The following is an 18,384-nucleotide window of genomic DNA, read 5'->3' on the forward strand; positions in this document are numbered from 1 at the left end:
TCTTACAAGTGCCTTTTGGGCTGACTGTTTGGAGAAGATGAAATCTGTTTTGATTTCTTCATCTTTTGCTTTTGTACACCATGAGTTATGGTTAGTTTCAGCTGTGAGTATCAGCTCCCACAGTCAGTCACTTAAGTAAGACAGGAGTTTGTCTCTGTCTCAGGTAAAAGCAGTCCAATGCTAGGCAAGATGGAGATGCAAGAGTGTAAACCAGGTCTCGGCTGCAGGAAACAGAAAACTGTGGGCTGTTTTAAGCCCAGGAGATTTATCCTGGAAACTGCAAGTTTACAGAATCAACAGAAAGGTGCATGGATTACTTTGCTAGGGCTGCTGTAATGCATAGCACAGAAACTTGTTTCTTTTGTACTTCCTGGGGCTATGTGTTTGTTACAGGGTGAGCGTGGGTATGGCTTCTCCCGGAGCCTCTCCTCTTGGCCCGTAGGTGGCCCTCTGTCCGTGTCTGGCCTCTTCTTAGAGACCCTCACACAGAGTCACTGCTGACATTAATTGGTGAACGGGATTTCACTCAGCCCCCAGAACTGACTGCCACACTGAGGCCATGGAGCTGACCCAGCTGGCTCGTCATCCTGTTTGTCCCTATGGGCAGAGTGAGGAATCAGGAAACCTCAGCTTCTGTTGCTGGATCCAGGAGGCAGTGTTTTGGTTTGTCATCCTAGGATCCAGAAGCTGTCACCAACCACTATCACCACCAGTGCTGTGTTGGTTCTGGAGGCAGGCAGCCAGAGCTCCAGCCATCATTTCTCTGTTCCAGTTAGAGGAAAGATACAGGATCCCAGACAAAACTCCATCCTTTAGGCTCAGCTTCCTGGAAGCACTATAGGGCTTCTGCTCACATTCCTCATACTCTGTTTGCTACATCTTAGTCATGTGGCTCCCTGTAGTTGCAAGGGAGGCTGGGAAATGGAGTCTTTGTTTTCTATAGTCATGTACGCAGTGGTAAGGCTGGGCATGTAGTGTGAAGGGCAAGAGGGGATGTATTTTGGGAGCCATCAGTAGCCTTTATAAGCAGAGGCTCAGGGGGGCTTAGTACTGCATCAGGAGAAAGCAGCCAGCAGGAGACAGGGTCTCCTCCAGAGCTTGGACGGGGGTCTCTCTTGTCCTGCAGGTGACTTTGTGGCAGTGTCTGCAGTCATGTGACCCTGAGCCCTCTTTGTGGTCAGAAGCAGCAGTTTCTGAGGTGCTCATGTAGCTGCTGATTAGAAAGGGAGCAGAGAGCTCCGTGTCCCCATGGGGCAGTTGTCTGACGGTCTGCCTATGTGAGTGTAGGGTAACAGTTGTCACCATTTCCAGGGACACAAACCCTTCCCCTCATTCTCACTGTCTCTCCACAGCTCCTTTTCCAGTCTCTGACTTCCAAGTGACAAGTGTGGGCATGAGGGAAATTGGCTTGGCATGGAACAGCAGCGACTCAGAGTCCTTTATAATTGACACAACCCAGGAAATGTCTGGAGAATGTCACAGCAATGTGACCAGCGACCTGCAGATTCTCATTGGGGGCTTAAGGCCTGCAACCAACTACCATTTTAAAATAGTTCCACAAGGACCCAACGGGACTAAAGGGGAGCCCACAACCATTCACAGTCGGACTGGTAAGTGAGCAGACTGAGCTGTTGCCTGAGAGCGGCTGGGTTACAGGTGTCTGGTCTTCCAAATGTTTTTCTTTAAATTAAGAAGAATCTTTTTTTTTTTTTTTTTGTCTTTTTCATTTTTATCGGTACCAGGGATCGAACTCACAACTGCCTGCTTGCAAGGCAGGCGCTTATGCCGCTGAGCTAAATCCCCAGCCCCAATTAAGAAGAATCTTAAACTTATGTTAGGATTGTAGTGTTATTACAAACAGACCAGCTAAAGCAAGAACAAAAATACTATTTGCCAGAGTGCATCTCTGATAAAATTTTAGAACACACACACACACACACACACACACACACACACACACACACTCACTCACACACACACCCCTTTTACAAATCTTGGGTCATTTTGTATGTGCGGTTTTGGAATCTGCTTTTCTCTCACCTCCCAGCTTATCCTATTTCCACATAAGCCTTTCTACCAGATTACCCTGGCACCTGCCTTTGTCGCATCATCTAAATATCAGTGAATCTACTGGTGGATGATAGTGGCCTGCAGACCGGCAGTGGCCTGCTGTTTTTGTAGCAAGTCTTACTGACTCACAATCCTGCTCATTTTTTATATACTGCCAGTGGTGGCTGCTTTTGCATTAGAATTCAGCGTAGCAGTGGAGAATTCATAGTTTGTGAACCTGAGGTATTTATTTTCTGGCTCCGCCTGGAAGCTGCTGACTCCTGGGCTAGGCCAGTGGTTTTCATGGCACCATTGAGGGCTCCCCAAGAGGCTGCGCAGTGTTATCAGATGGTCACACTGTATGTTTCTTGGCTGTTTTCTACTCTGGTTTTCTCACGTGTGGCATTTCCCAGATGCTGTCTGGCTGGGGACGACTTTGTCACTCTGTGCGGGGAAGAAAAAGACTCTTACTTACAGTGCAGTAAAAACTGATAAACATGACCCCTGTGAACAAAACCCTGAAGTCCTTAATAACTTTTAAGAAGATGAAGGGGTCTGAAGAACCGCTTGTGTGGATGCACTGCGCGTGGCCTGTGCCCTGTGGCGGGCAGCCCGACTCTTCACAGGGTCATTTATTTATTTATTTATTTATTTTTTGTGTGAGCCTTTTGTATTTGACAAAGAGAACAATTAGAGGTAATAGAAAAGTTTAAATCTAGCTAAGGCTGGTGCAGCTAGCAAATGGCTGATCAGGGATAAGGAGATTCTTCTTCTTTCGTTTATCTTAACTATCTATCGTGTTGTCTCTTGTTTTCTTTCAAATAGTTGTCCATGTCTTTGCATACGGAGAATTCATAAAAAAACAACATAGTATAAAACTGATCTGAACAGAATAAAGAAGGTGTTTTAGGTCTTCAAAACCAGACAAGAGGGAAGTCACTAGTGGCTGTTGTAGAGTCTCTCATTCTCTTCAAAATAGCTGTCCATGCTTTCATGTATATTGAAGTTCCACAAAACGAAACAGGCTGAAATAACACCATTAATTAGAACAAAGCAAAACAGGGATAAAAGTATTTGCCTTCAAAGAGATGGGAGAAGGAAATCGCCCCTATTTGCTACATTGCCTGTGGTCAGCCTCTCCAGGGATGTCCAGATCACTGGCCCCCACTTGCTAAGGGGGGCTGGGGGGAGATGTGATGTTTGAGTGAATGAGTGAAGTCCAGATGCAAAAGTGCAGACCACACACGCTGGGTTATCAGCTCAGATAGTTCATGGAGAGTGATTTCCAAGGCCCTCAGGGCCCTTGAATGATAAAAGTGGAAGCCCAGAGAATTTATAAGATGGCCAGGTAAGCTCCTCTGTGCCATAAAAGAACCACAATTCTTGAGAGAATGGTGTGCATGTTGCGTTTCTTCTCTTTTATTAGAATTTCCCCTCTGTCTCAGTGGAGAGCTTGGTGGCCAAAGAGTGAGTTCTCTAGACACACACCCGGCTGTAGGTGGATTCTCTGTGGTTGGAAACAGCTTTCCCTTCTCCTTCCCTTCCTCTTCCAGCCTCCAGTGCAGTTTCTAACATCATCGTAGTTAATGTCACCAGCACAGAGATGGCGCTGGAGTGGCAAAACACAGACCATGCCGCTAAATACGTCTACCACGTGCGGATCCAGTCTGCCAATGGCTCGAGGGAAACAAACAGCTCTCAGGAGGCAATCTTGCTGTCGGACCTCTGCCCGGGCACCCCCTATAACATCTCCATCTCTCCTGTGCTGGACCAGGTCTGGGGGAACTCCAGCAGCATCGTGCAGTACACTCGTGAGTCTCTCTGGCATCCTGCGAGGACAGGTGCTCCCTGCTTGTCACCAGCAGGCAGCACGGTTAAGTGACCGGGTGAAGGCCTGGGGAGTTCTGGGTCCAAGCGACCTTGGAGCAGTGTAAGTGAAAAATGCCAGCCTCAGCCCAGGCCTGCCGTCCTTCTGGGACCTGGGGTTGAAGCCGAGTGAACTTTAAGTCGCCCTCTGAAGCAGCAAGTGAGTTGGGCCGTGGGAATGAAGACATGAGAGTCTGCTTCGGGGCCACACACACTAGAGAACAGTCACGCTGTCAGGGTGGCACTGCAAGACCCTATTTGGACAAGGAGCTTTGTCTGCCACAGTGAGGGAGATGTTTTGCCTCACTCCAAACTAAATAAGTGGTGATGGTGTTTGTAGTATGCTTTTGGTATATTTGTTTCATCAGTCAGATTTAAGAGAAAAAAATGGGAAATTACATCTTAAAATATATAGTTCAGATAAACCTAATGTAGTAAAAGAAGCTGGGAGCTCACTGTGGTGTGTCTACCTGTAATCTGAGCTGTAATCCAAGCGTCCTGGGGAGGCTGAGGCCAGAGGACCACAGGTGTGAGCTTCAAAATAAAAGAAAGGGCCTGAGAATGTGGCTTAGTATGAAAGCTCTGGGTTCAGTGCATAGTACTAGGGGAAGAAAGGGAAAAATACTGAAAAGCTTTATTTCTCTTCAAATTTAATCTGTGTAATTATTTTCTTTCTTTTTTTTGGGGGGGGGTACTGAGAGTTCAGCTTAGGACCCTGTGCTTGCCAGGCAGGTGCTGTGCCACTGAGCTATATACCTGGCCCTATATAATTATCTTCTGAATGTCTTTTTGGGAAGTCTGTCATTTTCTGAGCCAGCAAATATTAGCGCTATTTATTTTTTCCAAAAAAGAAACTAAGATGGTTTTAGATGTAAATAAAGTTGTACTAGGATTCAAAATTCTTCATGCTTTTTCTTTTGTGTTTTTTTGGAGACAAGGTCTTGCTGTGTAGCCCAGGCTGGCCTACACTTTCCGCAATCCTCCTGCCTCGGCCTCCTGAGTATGGGATGACAGGTGAGCTCTACCACACTTGGCCTTATTGCTATTACTTTTCAATCCAGGGCCCAGCAGTGTGTCTGACATTGAAGTAAGTGCCAACGCTACGGCGGCCTACCTGAAATGGGAGAGCCTGGATACAGCCTCTCCTACCTACTCCTACCACCTTCTTATCAAGGAGGATGGGGATGGTGGCAGCACCACACAGAACATCACTGTCACTGGAGTCACGCATGACACAATCCTTGGATTAGTACCGGGCTCATCTTACACTGTGGAGATCTTTGCAGAAGTCGGGGGTGTTGAGTCCCTGGTTCCCAGCTGGAAGAACTTCTGCACAGGTGAGTGACCTGGTGCAGACTGCAGGTTCTCGGTGTGAGGACCAGGGGTGGGTAGTGTGGACACTGCCCTCTACAGTCCTGGTGGGTCAGCTAACGGCCATACATAGGTGTGGGTGATTACGGCCAAGGAAACGAATTGGGAGGAAGTGAGCAGGGGAGGGCAGTGGAGTGTTTTTCTGGGCTGCCCAGGAAGGTTCAGTGAAAGGTGACTAAGCACAGATCTGGGGACAGTGAAGGAGCCAGCTGTGTGCAGTGAGGGTCTCAGCTGTTGCAGCAAGGAGTGGCTGGCGTGAAGGCCCCGAGGCTGGAGGGAGCAGGCCAGGGTGAACTCGGTCCACAGAGCTCTCCCTCACTCCTGCCTTCCACTGTGCTGTTCAAGGGCCTCAGGCTGAGTCAGGAGTGGGGATCCCCCTGGGTCAGCCTCCCTGGGGACGTTAGAGCCAACACTTGGTCCTGGCTTTTCATGTTAGCAGCTCTGAGTCACCCAGGCTCTGTCTGCTGGCTCTAGACTTCTAGCTCTGGTTTCTGCGAGCCTGGTCACTGTTCCCTGGCTTGGTTGTAATTCCTGCAGCCCACAGCAGGGGGCAGCACTCAGACCAGCGTCCAGGTCAGGGTTGGGGTGTGGAGGTGTGGAGGTTTTGGGGACCGAGAGCTGCTGATGGGGACACCAAGATGGGGGGTGTGGAACTGCAGCCCATGATGCAACAGAGCAAACCTTGCCCTAGGGCTCTGAGACACTAATGATGACCTCTCACCCAGTGTACATGGCATGATGGAAGGCGATGGTGAATATGTAAATTAGGAAGAATTTACTATAGTAAAAGACACATGGTCATGAAGCCTCCTCAGCATACCCCCCTCACAGTGAACACATTTACCCTATTGTTCTTGCCACTTTCTGAAGCAGTTCTGCAAACCCCTGTCATGGCTGCCTTGATGTCCTGAATTGATTCAAAAGGTTCACCTTTTATGGTCATTTTGACTTTAGGGAAGAGCCAGAGATGGTGCCTGAGGTGGATGAAGACACAGTGTCACATTTTCACAAGCCTGCCTTTTTTGTTGGATGGCTCTGTGCAAATTGCATTCACCAGATTTTTGATCATGCCTCCTAAAGACACTCAGGGAAGAACACTCCAGAGCTGCTTCAGAAAGTGCTAGGAACCATGGGCCAGCTGTGTTTGAAGCAAAGGGGAGGATGAGAGGGGCATGGCAGTGTGTCTGACTGTAATACATGGTTAAAACCTTAAGATTCACAGCATGATCTGAATACCCCTGGTATTAACAGTTTCCCATTGACATCACTGTGGTGTTGGCCATCATTAAAACTACTGTCTGACACCCCACTTCCAAGAAAAAGACACTGATACCATTTACCCTGGATTATCCAGCATGTATGTGCATAGCCATCACCCTGAACTTGGATTTAGAAAACCTGGGCTCTAGTTCTGCTCCCTGTCAACTTTCATGAGGTTCTTGTTCTCCTCAAGCCTCAGTTTACTATCTGCAAGGTGGGATGGTGTGAACCTTACCCTGCTCCAAAGTGTTGCCAGGAGGGCCCCAGACAGGCCCTAGTCACAGTGTGTCCCTGCTCCTGGGACCCGGTTCTGTGCTGGGCATCTCAGGCCATGGCTGACACCCAGTGTCCCCTGACCCCTCACAGCTGAGCAAGATTTGGGTTCAGCCCTGCCTCCTCCACCCCACACTCCACCTGTCTCCCTCTGGCCTGCGTTCCTGAGTATCCAGAGCCTCAGGACAGCTATGCTTGCCTTGCAGAGTCTGCCCCTGTGGTCTCCTTTCATTGTCACACGGTTCCCCGGAACTCCAGCTTGGTCCTGACATGGAGCCGCCCTCCTGGCAACCATATCAGCTTCCAGCTGGGGCTCAGCAGTGGGACCTCGGTTAATACAGTGTATCACCTGGAGGGCTGCTGCCCAGATAACAGCACCGACTGTAGGACCGAAGTCCCGAGTTTGAATTACTCCACATGGTACAACATCAGCATTGCTACGGAGTCCTGCGGGGCCACAGCGGCTGCCGCCCAAAACACCTGCCTCACGGGCATCACAGGTGAGCTCCGGGGCTGTGCGCCTGGCTGGAACCCACTTCCGGCTTTACTTCCCCTGAGATACTTATTTTTATTGGCATAGACTGGGATCCAATTCTCTAGAAACCCAGGCTGAAAAAGCAGACTCATTCTTTTCATTCTGAAAGGATCTGTTGCTGTACAGAATAACCCATCGAGCCAGGCGAGGTGGCTCATGCCTGTAATCTCAGCACTCGGGAGGCTGAGGCAGCAGGATTATTGTGAATTTGAGACCAACCTGGGCTACAAAGTGAGTTCAAGGCCAGCCTGAACTGCATAGCAAGTCTGTCTCAAAAAGCCAAACCAAAAAAACAAAAAAAAAAACAAACAACAACAACAACAACAAAAAAAAAAAACCCCAGAATAACCTATTACCATTTTTTTCTTTTATGTAAGCATTTCCTTTATTGCATTCAAAAATGACTTTTTCTTGGTACCAGCACTCAAACTCAGGACCTGGTACTTGCCAGGCAGGCGCTGTGCCACTGGGCTATATCCTTTCCCCCCAAACTGACATTTTTATAGAAATACCCAAATCTACACAAAAGAGAGGGCAGTGTGATGGAATTCATATGCCCAGCCCAACTCTGGATAGTGTTTGTTTACATTCTCTCCTCTCTTTTCTTCAAGGGTAATTTGGAAACAAGTTCTGATCTTTATCTATTTTTATTTGTAAATGCTTCACCATATTTGCTTCAAAACAGGCACTTGTTTTTTCTTTCTTTCCTCCTATTATCGCTGCATTAACATTACCAATGTATTTCAGAAAGGAATAAACGACCAGATATTCAGACAAACTGAACATTTCCTTGGAATCCATATTAACAAGTTCTGAGCTGCTTTGGGAAATAGGAGATCAGTTATTACTCAGGGAATCTCTTAATCTTTTCATGCCCTGTGCTTTTTAAAATTTTTATTGGTAAATGATTACAGGACATACCGATCACATTCCTTGTGGGGTGTTGGTACATGCACCAACACACATCTTAATTATTATTTGTTTTTTTGAGACAGGGTCTCTCTATTGTAGTTCAGGCTGCCCTCAGACTTGTGGCAGGATCCTCCTGCTTTAGCCTCCTAAGTGCTGGAATTACAGCCACAGGCCCGAGTCAGACTGTTTTAATTAGGTCAGCTGTGTAATCTATTTTGAAATCAAAAAGTGTGAGTGCTGCTTTCTCAAGACCACTCACAACGTGAGCTTTAGGATTGTTTTGTTTTGTGCATGTACAAAATGCCACTGGGATTTTGAAGAGAAATGGCATTGAATTTGTAGATCACTTTGAGTACTTTCAACATTTCAATAATACTAATTTTTTTAAGCTGTGAACATGAGATTTCTTTCCTTCTGTGTCTCCTTTGATTTCCTTTATCAATGTCATATAGTTTTCAGTGTGCAAGTGTGGTTTCCTTCCAGAACCTCCTGCCCCCGACGGTCCCCCGAGCATCACATCAATCACCCACAACTCGGTCAGAGTCCAGTTTAGCGGGTTTGAAGCCAGCCACGGCCCCATCAGAGCCTACGCCGTCGTCCTCAGCACTGGAGAGGGTAAGGAGGTGCCCGCACTGTCTGCACAGCGACCCAACATGGCCCCATCAGGCCCCTGGCGGTCAGACTGGCAGAGTAGCATCCGGGTCCACGGGGCTGGAGGGCAGGGCGCATGCGCCTATGGCTTCTGGCTTTGGTCCAGGTCCCAGCCAATTCTCACTCTGCCATGTGCGTGAGAACAGTCACAGGAGAAATGAGAGGCACAAGTGTGGCTTCCCCTCTGTGCTGTTGACCTATGCAGGTGGGGTCAGACCTGCTGGCCTTGCACTGGAGTTCTCTTACAGCGTTAGGTTTTCTAGGTGGAAATGTTAGTTTTAATCAGCTTTGTTCCTTTTTTTTTGAGGCAAGGTCTGACTATGTAGCTCAGGCTAGTTGTGCAGGCCCAAGTCTCTGCTGTCACTTGAACTTACAGTGATCTTCCTGCCTCAGCCTCCTGAATGCTGGAATTACAGGCATGCACCACTAGGCATGGCTCCCAACTTTGTTTCCAACACTCAAGACACATGTACAGACATGTATACACACGCACATACACTCACAAACACACACACACACACATACAACACACACACACACAGGTCCTTACGTAGTGACTTCTTAAACAAAACTGGTTTGCATTTCTTCTAGCATCTTGCGGAGGCATCTTTGGTCACAAGGATACGATTTTAGGATGTGTCTTGAAAGCTGAGTGCGAGTGCTTTGCAGAGGCCTGGATCTAAAGTGCCAAATCGTGGTGTTTGGGGCAGTTCTTTAACCTAAATGTGTACAGGCAGGGCCCTTCTGCCACATGTTCCTGTGTCCATAAGGAAGAAAGGGACAAATATGCTTAGCAGTGAGGGGATCCTCAAGGGTAGACATTTGCTGATGTCAGAAACCTGCCTCAGTTTCAAAAAGTGGTGTTGAGCCTGCAAGTGTTGCACACCTGCAATCCCAGTACTCTGGGGGCCGAGGCAGGAGAATCACCATGAGTTCAAGGCCAACCTGGACTGCATAGTAAGACCCTGTCTCAAAAACCAAAAGCAAACAAATAAACCAAAAAAGATGTCCAGCTGTCTCTATTTTCTCTTCTTATCTTGGGTCCGTTTATTTTGTTCCGTTGTTTTCCAACAAAGCCTAAGTGTAGACCTTTACTGAAGAGGGCAGGTGATCATACAGGGTGATGAAGCTGCCCAGCGCTGGCATGTGATTGACAGAACCACAGGCCCTGGGCCCCCGGGGTGGACAGGGAATCCTACCCCATCCCAAGGGCAGGCTGACTGATGTTGGGCAAGGTCCTGTTGGTTTTTTGAACCTTCGTTTTTTTTTTTATTTTTCCTGGAGAATGGGCATGATAAGCTTATGCGTTGGGATTCATAGTGGTGAAATGAACACCTGTAAGTGAAGTACTGAGAATTTAACGGTGGCAGAGCCTGGCATCAAGGCTGCCTGAGGTGGCGTCACTTAGCTAGGTGCAAGCCCAAGTCTCTGCTGTCACTGAAGGTTTGCTTTCTGTGTGCCTCCCTAGCCAACCGCCCTACTCCAGATGTTCTGAGATACACCTATGCCGATTTCAAAAAGGGCACCTCAAAAACCTATGTGACATACCTCATATGCACGGAGGACGAGGTGCCGTCCCAGCGCTCAACCAGAACCTTGAAATACGAGATTGAAGTCGGCAATGAGTCCATCACGGAGGGCTACCACAATGGCAAACTGGAACCACTGGGCTCCTACCGGTGAGGCCTTTGGTCCCTGCAGGCTTGCCTGAGCAGTTTGTGCTCAGTGCTGTCCTCTGTGGTGGGGATGTGGACCAGCATCCTCAGCGTGTTTTCTGTCCTCGCAGGGTCTGTGTGGCTGGCTTCACCAACATCAGCTTCAGCCTTCAGCATGACAGACTCATCAATGGGGCTGAGAGCTACGTGTCCTTCAGCCCCTACTCGAAGGCTGTGTTCTTGCCTCAGGACCCAGGTAGAGGGGGACAGCAGTCCCGGCCCCAGCTCACATCCCTGGTGAGGTCCTCTGTGGCAGCTGTGTTTCTTAACCCTTCATTATTTGGCTCTTTGATCTCACCCCTGGGCCCACGTGCCAGGTACCTAGCATGACTTTTCCTTTACAGACTCCTTCAGCATTTGCAGTCCTGGGAGACTTGGGAATTCTCTTTTCCAACCTCCTTTTAGATACAGGCTGCCAAGGCCCAGAGAAGGGAAGTAACTCGCCTGGGCACACAGTGGCTTAGTTGCAGTCCTGAGATTGTGGCCTTGGTGTCACTGTTCCTATCCGTGGTTGCAGAGCTAAGTGACAGGGGAACTACTGGGACCTAGAGAGGGTACGTCCCTCAACCCCAGGCCAGAGGCTAATTGATGGGCTTGTTTGCTAGGTTTTCAGGCTTGGTAGCTTTTGGCTACTAGAAAGAAATTCCTACTAGAACATATAAAGAATTGAAAAAACTAGGGCCCCAGATTCAAAGATGCAATCCAAAAATGGGCATCTGAGATGAATACACACTTCTTAGATGAAGAAATATGAATGACAAATAAATACAAGAAAAAATGTTCACTATCACTGGTCATTTGAGAAATGCAATCTAAAACAATACTGAGATTCCACCTCATCCCAGAAGAATGGGGTCCAGTGCCATGGTGTGTAACTCCCATGTATGCATGCCTTGCATGTGTGTTACACACACATGTGTACACATGTATCCGCCAGCCCTCTGCTGTGGGTCCATGTGGCCCCTTTGGATCCTTCACCAGGTGCCTGTGTTTCAACCCCAGGTGTCATCTGTGGAGCTGTGTTTGGATGCATCTTTGGTGCCCTGGTCATTGTGGCTGTGGGAGGCTTCATCTTCTGGAGAAAGAAAAGGTGACATTGCTTATGTATGATCCTCTGCTTTTCAGGGAAGCTTTTCTTGTGGGAAATTCCACACACTCTCACAGCTCTGTGATGAGTGGTACAGAGGACACTTGTGTCCCATGGTCCACAGTGCTCATGGTGTGGCAATCTTCCTTCCTTGCTTGCCCTCCTCCCTGCCCATGTGAAGCCTGTGTATCCATTGGGATTTGTTTGCTGCCAACAAGGACTCTCTGCTTGACACAGCATTCTGTGACCCTGCCAGGGCTGTGGACAGTGCTCATAGTACAGTTTGGCATTAGCTTCTGATTTACTTTTTGGAATTACGAGTCCATGACTGAGTAAAGATGCTTGATACACACACACACACACACACACACACACATCACATTCCTCTGGCTAGGACAAAATAACTAACACTTGCAACCTCAAGGAGGAAAGGTTCATTTTGGGTTATGGTTTCAATGGGTTCAGTCCATGGTTTGTTGGTTCCAAGGCAGAAATGGGGCCTGGTAGAAGAAAGCTGTTCAACCATCACAGCCAGGAAGCAGACAGAGAAGGGAAGAGCCAGGGGACAGTGACACATCCTTCCAGGTCACACAGCACATTCAGTGACTGAATCACTAATGGAGAGGTTCACGATGGGTACAGCATCCCCATGACCCAATTACTTTCCAGAAGCCCACCTCTGAACACTTTTGGGGGGCATTCTAGATCTAAACCATAACATGTGGTAAATAAAAACAAAAACCAAAATACTGTCACAGAAAAAAGTGATCTGTCATCTCAGCACCTACAGATAACTACTCATTTCATCTTCTTTTTAAGTGGCTATGGAGTATTTAACCTTGTAGAAGTACTATCACTTATTTAACCAATTTACTGGATGTTTTCAGTTTGGGGGCCACAGTTACAAACCCTTCTGCCCAAATCTCTGTGGGTGTCCAAGCTGGACAACCGCTGGGTCTGCGGTTGTACGAATTTTCAGTTTTCATAAATGTTGCCAAGTTCTCTTTCAGAAAGTAGTTTTTTTTTTTTTTTTTGTGTCTTTTTCATTTTTACTGGTACCGGGGATCGAACTCACGACTGCCTGCTTGCAAGGCAGGTGCTTATGCTGCTGAGCTAAATCCTCAGCCCCTCAGAAAGTAGTTTTTACACCCAGGATAGAGTTGAGCCAGCAACATCAGAGAGCTTAGGTGCCCCACCCACACTGGATTTAATACAATGTCTGATTTACTACAATAATGTATTAAGCTTTTCCCCAAAGCAGTAGGAAATAAAAAGCCTTGCTTCACAGTAAGGTAATGCCACTGATGCATACTACAAGGAAATTCCTAATGCTGGCTGCAGGAAGACTGCTTTGTGATAGAAAAAAAGAGACTGGTTTACAGCTTCATAATTGGTTTTTGCTGATTGACCCTTAAGCTGAGTGAGCCAGTGCCTGGGGAAAGGCATTTGTTAGACACACTGGAGGGGGAGATGCAGAGGGAAGCTTTTTGCGTCTAACTGGCCTTTTGTTTCTTTTCAACACAGGAAAGATGCAAAGAACAGTGACGTGTCCTTTTCCCAAATTAAGTAAGTCTCTAGAATTAGGGTCAGGACTCACTTTCCGGGTCTGTTCTGTGACCATACTGTCATGACCTTGCTGTCATTTTCCTGGTCGATCACCTGGGAGTTCTCAGTAGTTTCATTTTGCAGTAAGGGACCTGTGATTTATATTGACTTCCTGAAGCAAGAGCCCTTGCCATTTTCTACACTTTTACATACATATTTAATAGTAGGTGTTTGCAAATATCATAGTTACCTTCATTTTGGGGGGCAGGGCTTGGTATATGAATATAGCGTATTTGGTAATACAGATTTTATGATTTAAAAAAATTGACAGCATTATCAAGATCTAAGGAAGGGCAGAAGTTATGTAAAACTCACAAATACGACTATTTCATACAACAGAGACGAATTTCCCGATTCCATTTTCGGTGTTTGATAAATAATAATATTCTCACCTCTGCTCCTTGACCCCTCCCCCATCAGAGGCTGGTTTTTGTTACTCTGGGAAGATATTTATTTCCTAAACAAATGACTTTTTCTAATCGATTATGTTTTTTTTCTTTCCCTTCCTGTGATAAAGACCTAAAAAGTAAGTAACTTCTTTACTTTTTATACGTAACTTAGATTTCTCTATTTGGAGTACACACTCTGTGAATGTAAAGAAAATCCTGACAGCTTGTTTTGCTCCCTTAGGTCCAAGTTGATCAGAGTGGAGAATTTTGAGGCTTATTTTAAGAAGCAGCAGGCTGATTCCAACTGCGGGTTTGCGGAGGAGTATGAAGTACGTGGCTGTAGTATCGTGTGTGTTTTTCATTGTTTTGCGATTCTTTCTGAATGCTGGGAACTGTTTTTCTCTTACGGCGAATCTTTGGGTTTGGGCAACGCCTGGAGCGGGGAGAAGTTCGTATCCATTGCCTGGAGCCCCACTCTGGCCCCTGAGTGCTCCCACTGACCCTGGCTTTTAGCAAATTGTATGTTTTTGTTTTGTTTCTCTGGTACTGAGCTTTGAACCCAGGGCCTTCCCACTGAGCTACATCTCCATTGCTTTTTATTTTTTAATTGTGTTGTTGAGTTGCCCAGTCTGGGATTAAGCTTTCAGTTCGAGAGTGTTGGGATTACAATTAGGCATGGCTTTGTCCTTTGCCTTTGTTTAAATCTTTGGGTTCCTTTCTTGTGGCTGCCATAACAAAAGTACCATAAGATGTGTGCTTTAAACAATAGAGAGGGATTGTAGCTTTAGAGGCCAGAAATCCCCAATCTTGGTGTTGGCTGGGTCCGGCCCCTTCCCGGGTGTCTTGTGGTTGGGCCCTGCCCGTCAGGTCCAGCTGCTGGTAGCTGTGTGCCCTCTGTTTTGTGGCAGGGCACTCCTGTCTCTGCCTCTGTTTCCCCGAGGTGTCTCCTCTTGTTGCCTACATCTTGTTGCCTCTTTTCCTCCTGTGTGGGTGCTGCCCACATGGGATCAGGGTCCCCTGCTTGTGTAACCTCGTTTTAAATTGATTACATCTGCAAAGACCCAATTTCCCATGAGGGCCCTCCTGGGGCTAGAAATTCAGCTTGTTTCAGGGGGCACAAGTGAACCCTCACCCCTCTGTATCCCCACTCTGTTCTACCTGGTGTAAATAGTACTTGAAGGCTAAATAGATAAACAACTTCTTATTCTTGCTTTCAGGATCTGAAGCTGGTTGGAATCAGTTTGCCTAAATACGCTGCCGAGCTGGCTGAGAACAGAGGGAAGAATCGCTACAACAATGTCCTGCCCTGTGAGTGAGCATCCCATGCCACGTCCCCGTCTGCCTGTCACATCTGTGACAGTCAAGGAGAGCCGTCCATTAGTCACCTGTCATATGCCAAGTGCTGCCCAGAGGGACGTGACCCTTAATTTAATCCTCACAACCTCCCTGTGCACAAGTCGGGAGTGGGAGGTTTATTTTACAGATAAGGAAACTGATGTGGAGATGATTTCTTTTTCCTGAGGTCAGGTAATAATGGCAAAACCAGGCTGTGGGCCAGGTCTGAGAGTCTCATTCAGGGAAAAGGATAGAATTGGGCTCTTATGTGAGTTACTTTTACATCGCAGGGACACAACACCTGACACCCCCATAACTCAAAGGGGGGGAGGTTTATTTCGGTTGACATTTTTAGTACATGATTGGCTGGCTCTAGCACAGAAAGAGCACGACGGATGGGGTCTGGTAGAGGAGATCTGCTCTCCTCATGGTGGCCAGGAAGCAGAGAGAGAGGGGCAGAGCCAGTGAGAGAGGTGTATACATCCGGGTCGGGTCCCTGGTAACCTCCCTCCCTGCCCTGCCCTGCTTCCTAAGGTCACCTTTAGCTGGAGCATCCTCAGGACTCTGCCACCTTTCAGAAGCCCCACTGATGAGTGCCTAAGGCTTTAAGGGGACATTAAGATTTATGAACCGTGGGCTGTGTGTCGTGTATCTACCTTATCTCTCAGCTCTTCTTCCTCAGTTTATACAGCTCTGGATAGAAGTGGGAAGAGCAGGCTGGTAGTCACTCTTTCTGTTTGTCCAGATATATCTGTGATAGGTTCCTTCATCTGTAAAACAGGGTAAACACTTGTAGGGTAGTTTTTTGGGGAAAAAGCAAACTTGCTTAATCTCTTCTCTGCTCATGGTGGACCAGCATGGCAGCTGATAGTAGTCAGCTTGTTTGATCTGAGATGGGCGGGTGTATCAGTCAGCTTTCCCTGTCAAGACACAGCACCAGACCCCCATGGTGTAAGGTAGGAGAGGTTAACTTGGTGCATGGTCTCAGGACATTCAGTCCATGGTTGGTCGGCTCCAAGGCAGGAACTTCATGGTGGACAGGGCCTGGCACAGCAGAGATGCTCAGGTCATGGTGGCTGGAAAGTAGAACAGGGGGAAGTATGTTTTTCTTTTCTGGGTGCAGCTTCCCTGAAATATTTGTTTCTAACAAGGTCCTTTCGTCTTTTTCAGATGATACTTCTCGTGTCAAGCTTTCAGTCCAGACCCATTCCACAGACGACTACATCAATGCCAACTACATGCCTGTAAGTGGGCACCAGGTCATTGCTATGAGCCTTTCGTGGTGTCTTCTTCTGTGCCCTTGACGCTGAATCTGTGTCTTCTGTCCTCAGGGCTACCATTCCAAGAGAGATTTTATTGCCACACAAGGGCCTTTGGTCAATACTTTGAAAGATTTTTGGCGTATGGTCTGGGAGAAAAATGTATATGCCATTGTTATGTTGACCAAATGTGTTGAACAGGGAAGGGTAAGTTTTTTGTTTTAAAATTTCATATTAAATTAGTTCTCATTATGTTAGAAGGTCTTTAAGTATCTTTGAAAACTTTTGTCTTCTTAAAATACTACTCTCAAACATGGGTATCTTTATTCTTAGAAATTTGTTTTCCGTCTTTTAATGCCCTTGCTGGGATAGCAAATAGCAGGAGTGGTGACTATGACCCAGGTCCAGGGTGAGCTGCTGCTTGGCTTGAAATCAGTTTTCATGCAGAAATGATGATGCGGCATGGGAAGATCTGAGTTTTATGAGAAAACTTCCCATTTTCAAAGAGTTGTAAGAGTTTTAAATTGAAAGCAAGCAAACCATTCTAAGGAGTACAGAGCTCCCAGGCAGGGGCCTGACTCAGTCCCCGATGCCAGGTTCCTTACCTGCTCTCCCTTTTTGTTTTTGAGACAGGGTCTTAGTAAGTAGTTCAGGCTGGTCTTGAACTCACTGTGTAGCCCAGACTGGCCTCAGACTTGTAACAGTCCTCCTGCCTCTGTCTCCTGAGTGCTGGGATTACAGGTGTGCACCACCATGCCTGGCTCCCCTGGTCTTGCTTTTGAGTGTGTAGTCAATGGCAGGTGGTGTGATCTGTGTGTTTTCATACAAATGCAATTTTACTTTAGACCAAATGTGAAGAGTACTGGCCTTCTAAGCAGGCCCAGGACTACGGGGACATAACTGTGGCAATGATAGCAGAAATTGTTCTCCCAGAGTGGACCATCAGAGATTTCACAGTGAAAAATGTAAGTAAGAGGCCATGGTGGCTGCATCTTAGGAATTGTGATCTATGAACTTTGGGGTGTGTTTTAAGTTACTATTAACCAATGTGTTATTTTACGTATTAGAGAAATACTCACTTTGTGTTCTACACAATAAAGCAATCCATTTAATGTGTACTCCAAGCAGCCCATAGTTTTGCTATCTTGAGGGAAATTTCACACTTTTCCTGAGGAAAGTGAATCTCAAGGGCCTGGCTCTAGCAGTAGCCCTTCCTTTCCTTCCATTCCCAGGAGACTTGCTCATGGAATTTTTGTCATGAGGCAAGGCCTTTTGAATTACTTGCTTGGGGAGATGGCATCGGGGGGGCCATTTGCTGTCAGGAGCAGTTTATAACAGATGCATGCAGCTGGGCTCGGTTCACAAACTTAATTCATTCCATGATTCTGAGGAAGACGGTGCTCTCCTGTCCATCAGCCAACGCAGAGTTTAGGAATGGAAGGAAAATTTTGGTGAATGCTGCTGTTCTCGAATCAAATTGTTCACGAGCAGAGGCATTCGTGAACCAAGGCATCAATGTAGTAGGATTCCTGGGCATAACTTAGTCTTAGTAACTTTTCTCTTGTTGCTGATTCAAAATATCTGACACCCAAAATTAAAGGAGGAGAGGTTTATTTGACTGACAGTTTGTAGAGGTTTCAGTCCATCATTGACTGGCTCCAAGACAGGGTGATATAGCAGAGGAGCAACAGTTCATGGTGGCAGAAGACAGTAAAAGCTGGCAAGGGAGAGACAAAACTCTTTCTGTCCCTTATGTTGTATGCAGCTTACCCGCCCCAGGACAGGTGTAGCACTCACATCCTTAATCTTAGCCAGAACTATGCCAACCCAATCAGTGGACTGACTCAGTAATCACACACCCTTCATCCCAGCATCACACACTTTAGATCTGGCAACCTCTAAGAAAACCTTAGGACCACATGAGGCTTTGGGGGACATCTAGATACAAGCCATAACAAGTGCATTGGCTTCTTTATCCCCCAAAGTGACAACCAAATCATTTCACCCATGCAGACATTTCAGGAAGTCAGGTTTGTGTCCTTTCTCTCTTTTTAAGGGTGTTTGAGAGAGGCAGTGC

At 47.0% G+C, this 18,384-nt stretch overlaps 1 protein-coding gene across 1 annotated transcript in view; it reads left to right on the plus strand.

Moving 5' to 3' along the window:
- Ptprj (protein tyrosine phosphatase receptor type J) overlaps positions 1-18,384 on the plus strand; it is a 104,371-nt gene that overhangs the window by 76,205 nt on the left and 9,782 nt on the right. The window contains exons 8-22 of the mRNA XM_063227950.1: positions 1,353-1,610; positions 3,603-3,860; positions 4,977-5,252; positions 7,026-7,319; positions 8,750-8,881; positions 10,386-10,596; positions 10,704-10,828; positions 11,635-11,722; positions 13,244-13,285; positions 13,842-13,850; positions 13,955-14,042; positions 14,931-15,021; positions 16,219-16,292; positions 16,380-16,514; positions 17,153-17,272. Coding sequence (XP_063084020.1) covers positions 1,353-1,610; positions 3,603-3,860; positions 4,977-5,252; positions 7,026-7,319; positions 8,750-8,881; positions 10,386-10,596; positions 10,704-10,828; positions 11,635-11,722; positions 13,244-13,285; positions 13,842-13,850; positions 13,955-14,042; positions 14,931-15,021; positions 16,219-16,292; positions 16,380-16,514; positions 17,153-17,272 — 2,201 coding nt within the window. The remainder of the gene's footprint in view (positions 1-1,352; positions 1,611-3,602; positions 3,861-4,976; positions 5,253-7,025; positions 7,320-8,749; positions 8,882-10,385; positions 10,597-10,703; positions 10,829-11,634; positions 11,723-13,243; positions 13,286-13,841; positions 13,851-13,954; positions 14,043-14,930; positions 15,022-16,218; positions 16,293-16,379; positions 16,515-17,152; positions 17,273-18,384) is intronic.

This window comes from Cavia porcellus, unplaced genomic scaffold, assembly GCF_034190915.1.
Source record: "Cavia porcellus strain 051 isolate PalLab524CR breed Dunkin Hartley unplaced genomic scaffold, mCavPor4.1 scaffold_17, whole genome shotgun sequence".
Classification (NCBI taxonomy): Eukaryota; Metazoa; Chordata; class Mammalia; order Rodentia; family Caviidae; genus Cavia; species Cavia porcellus.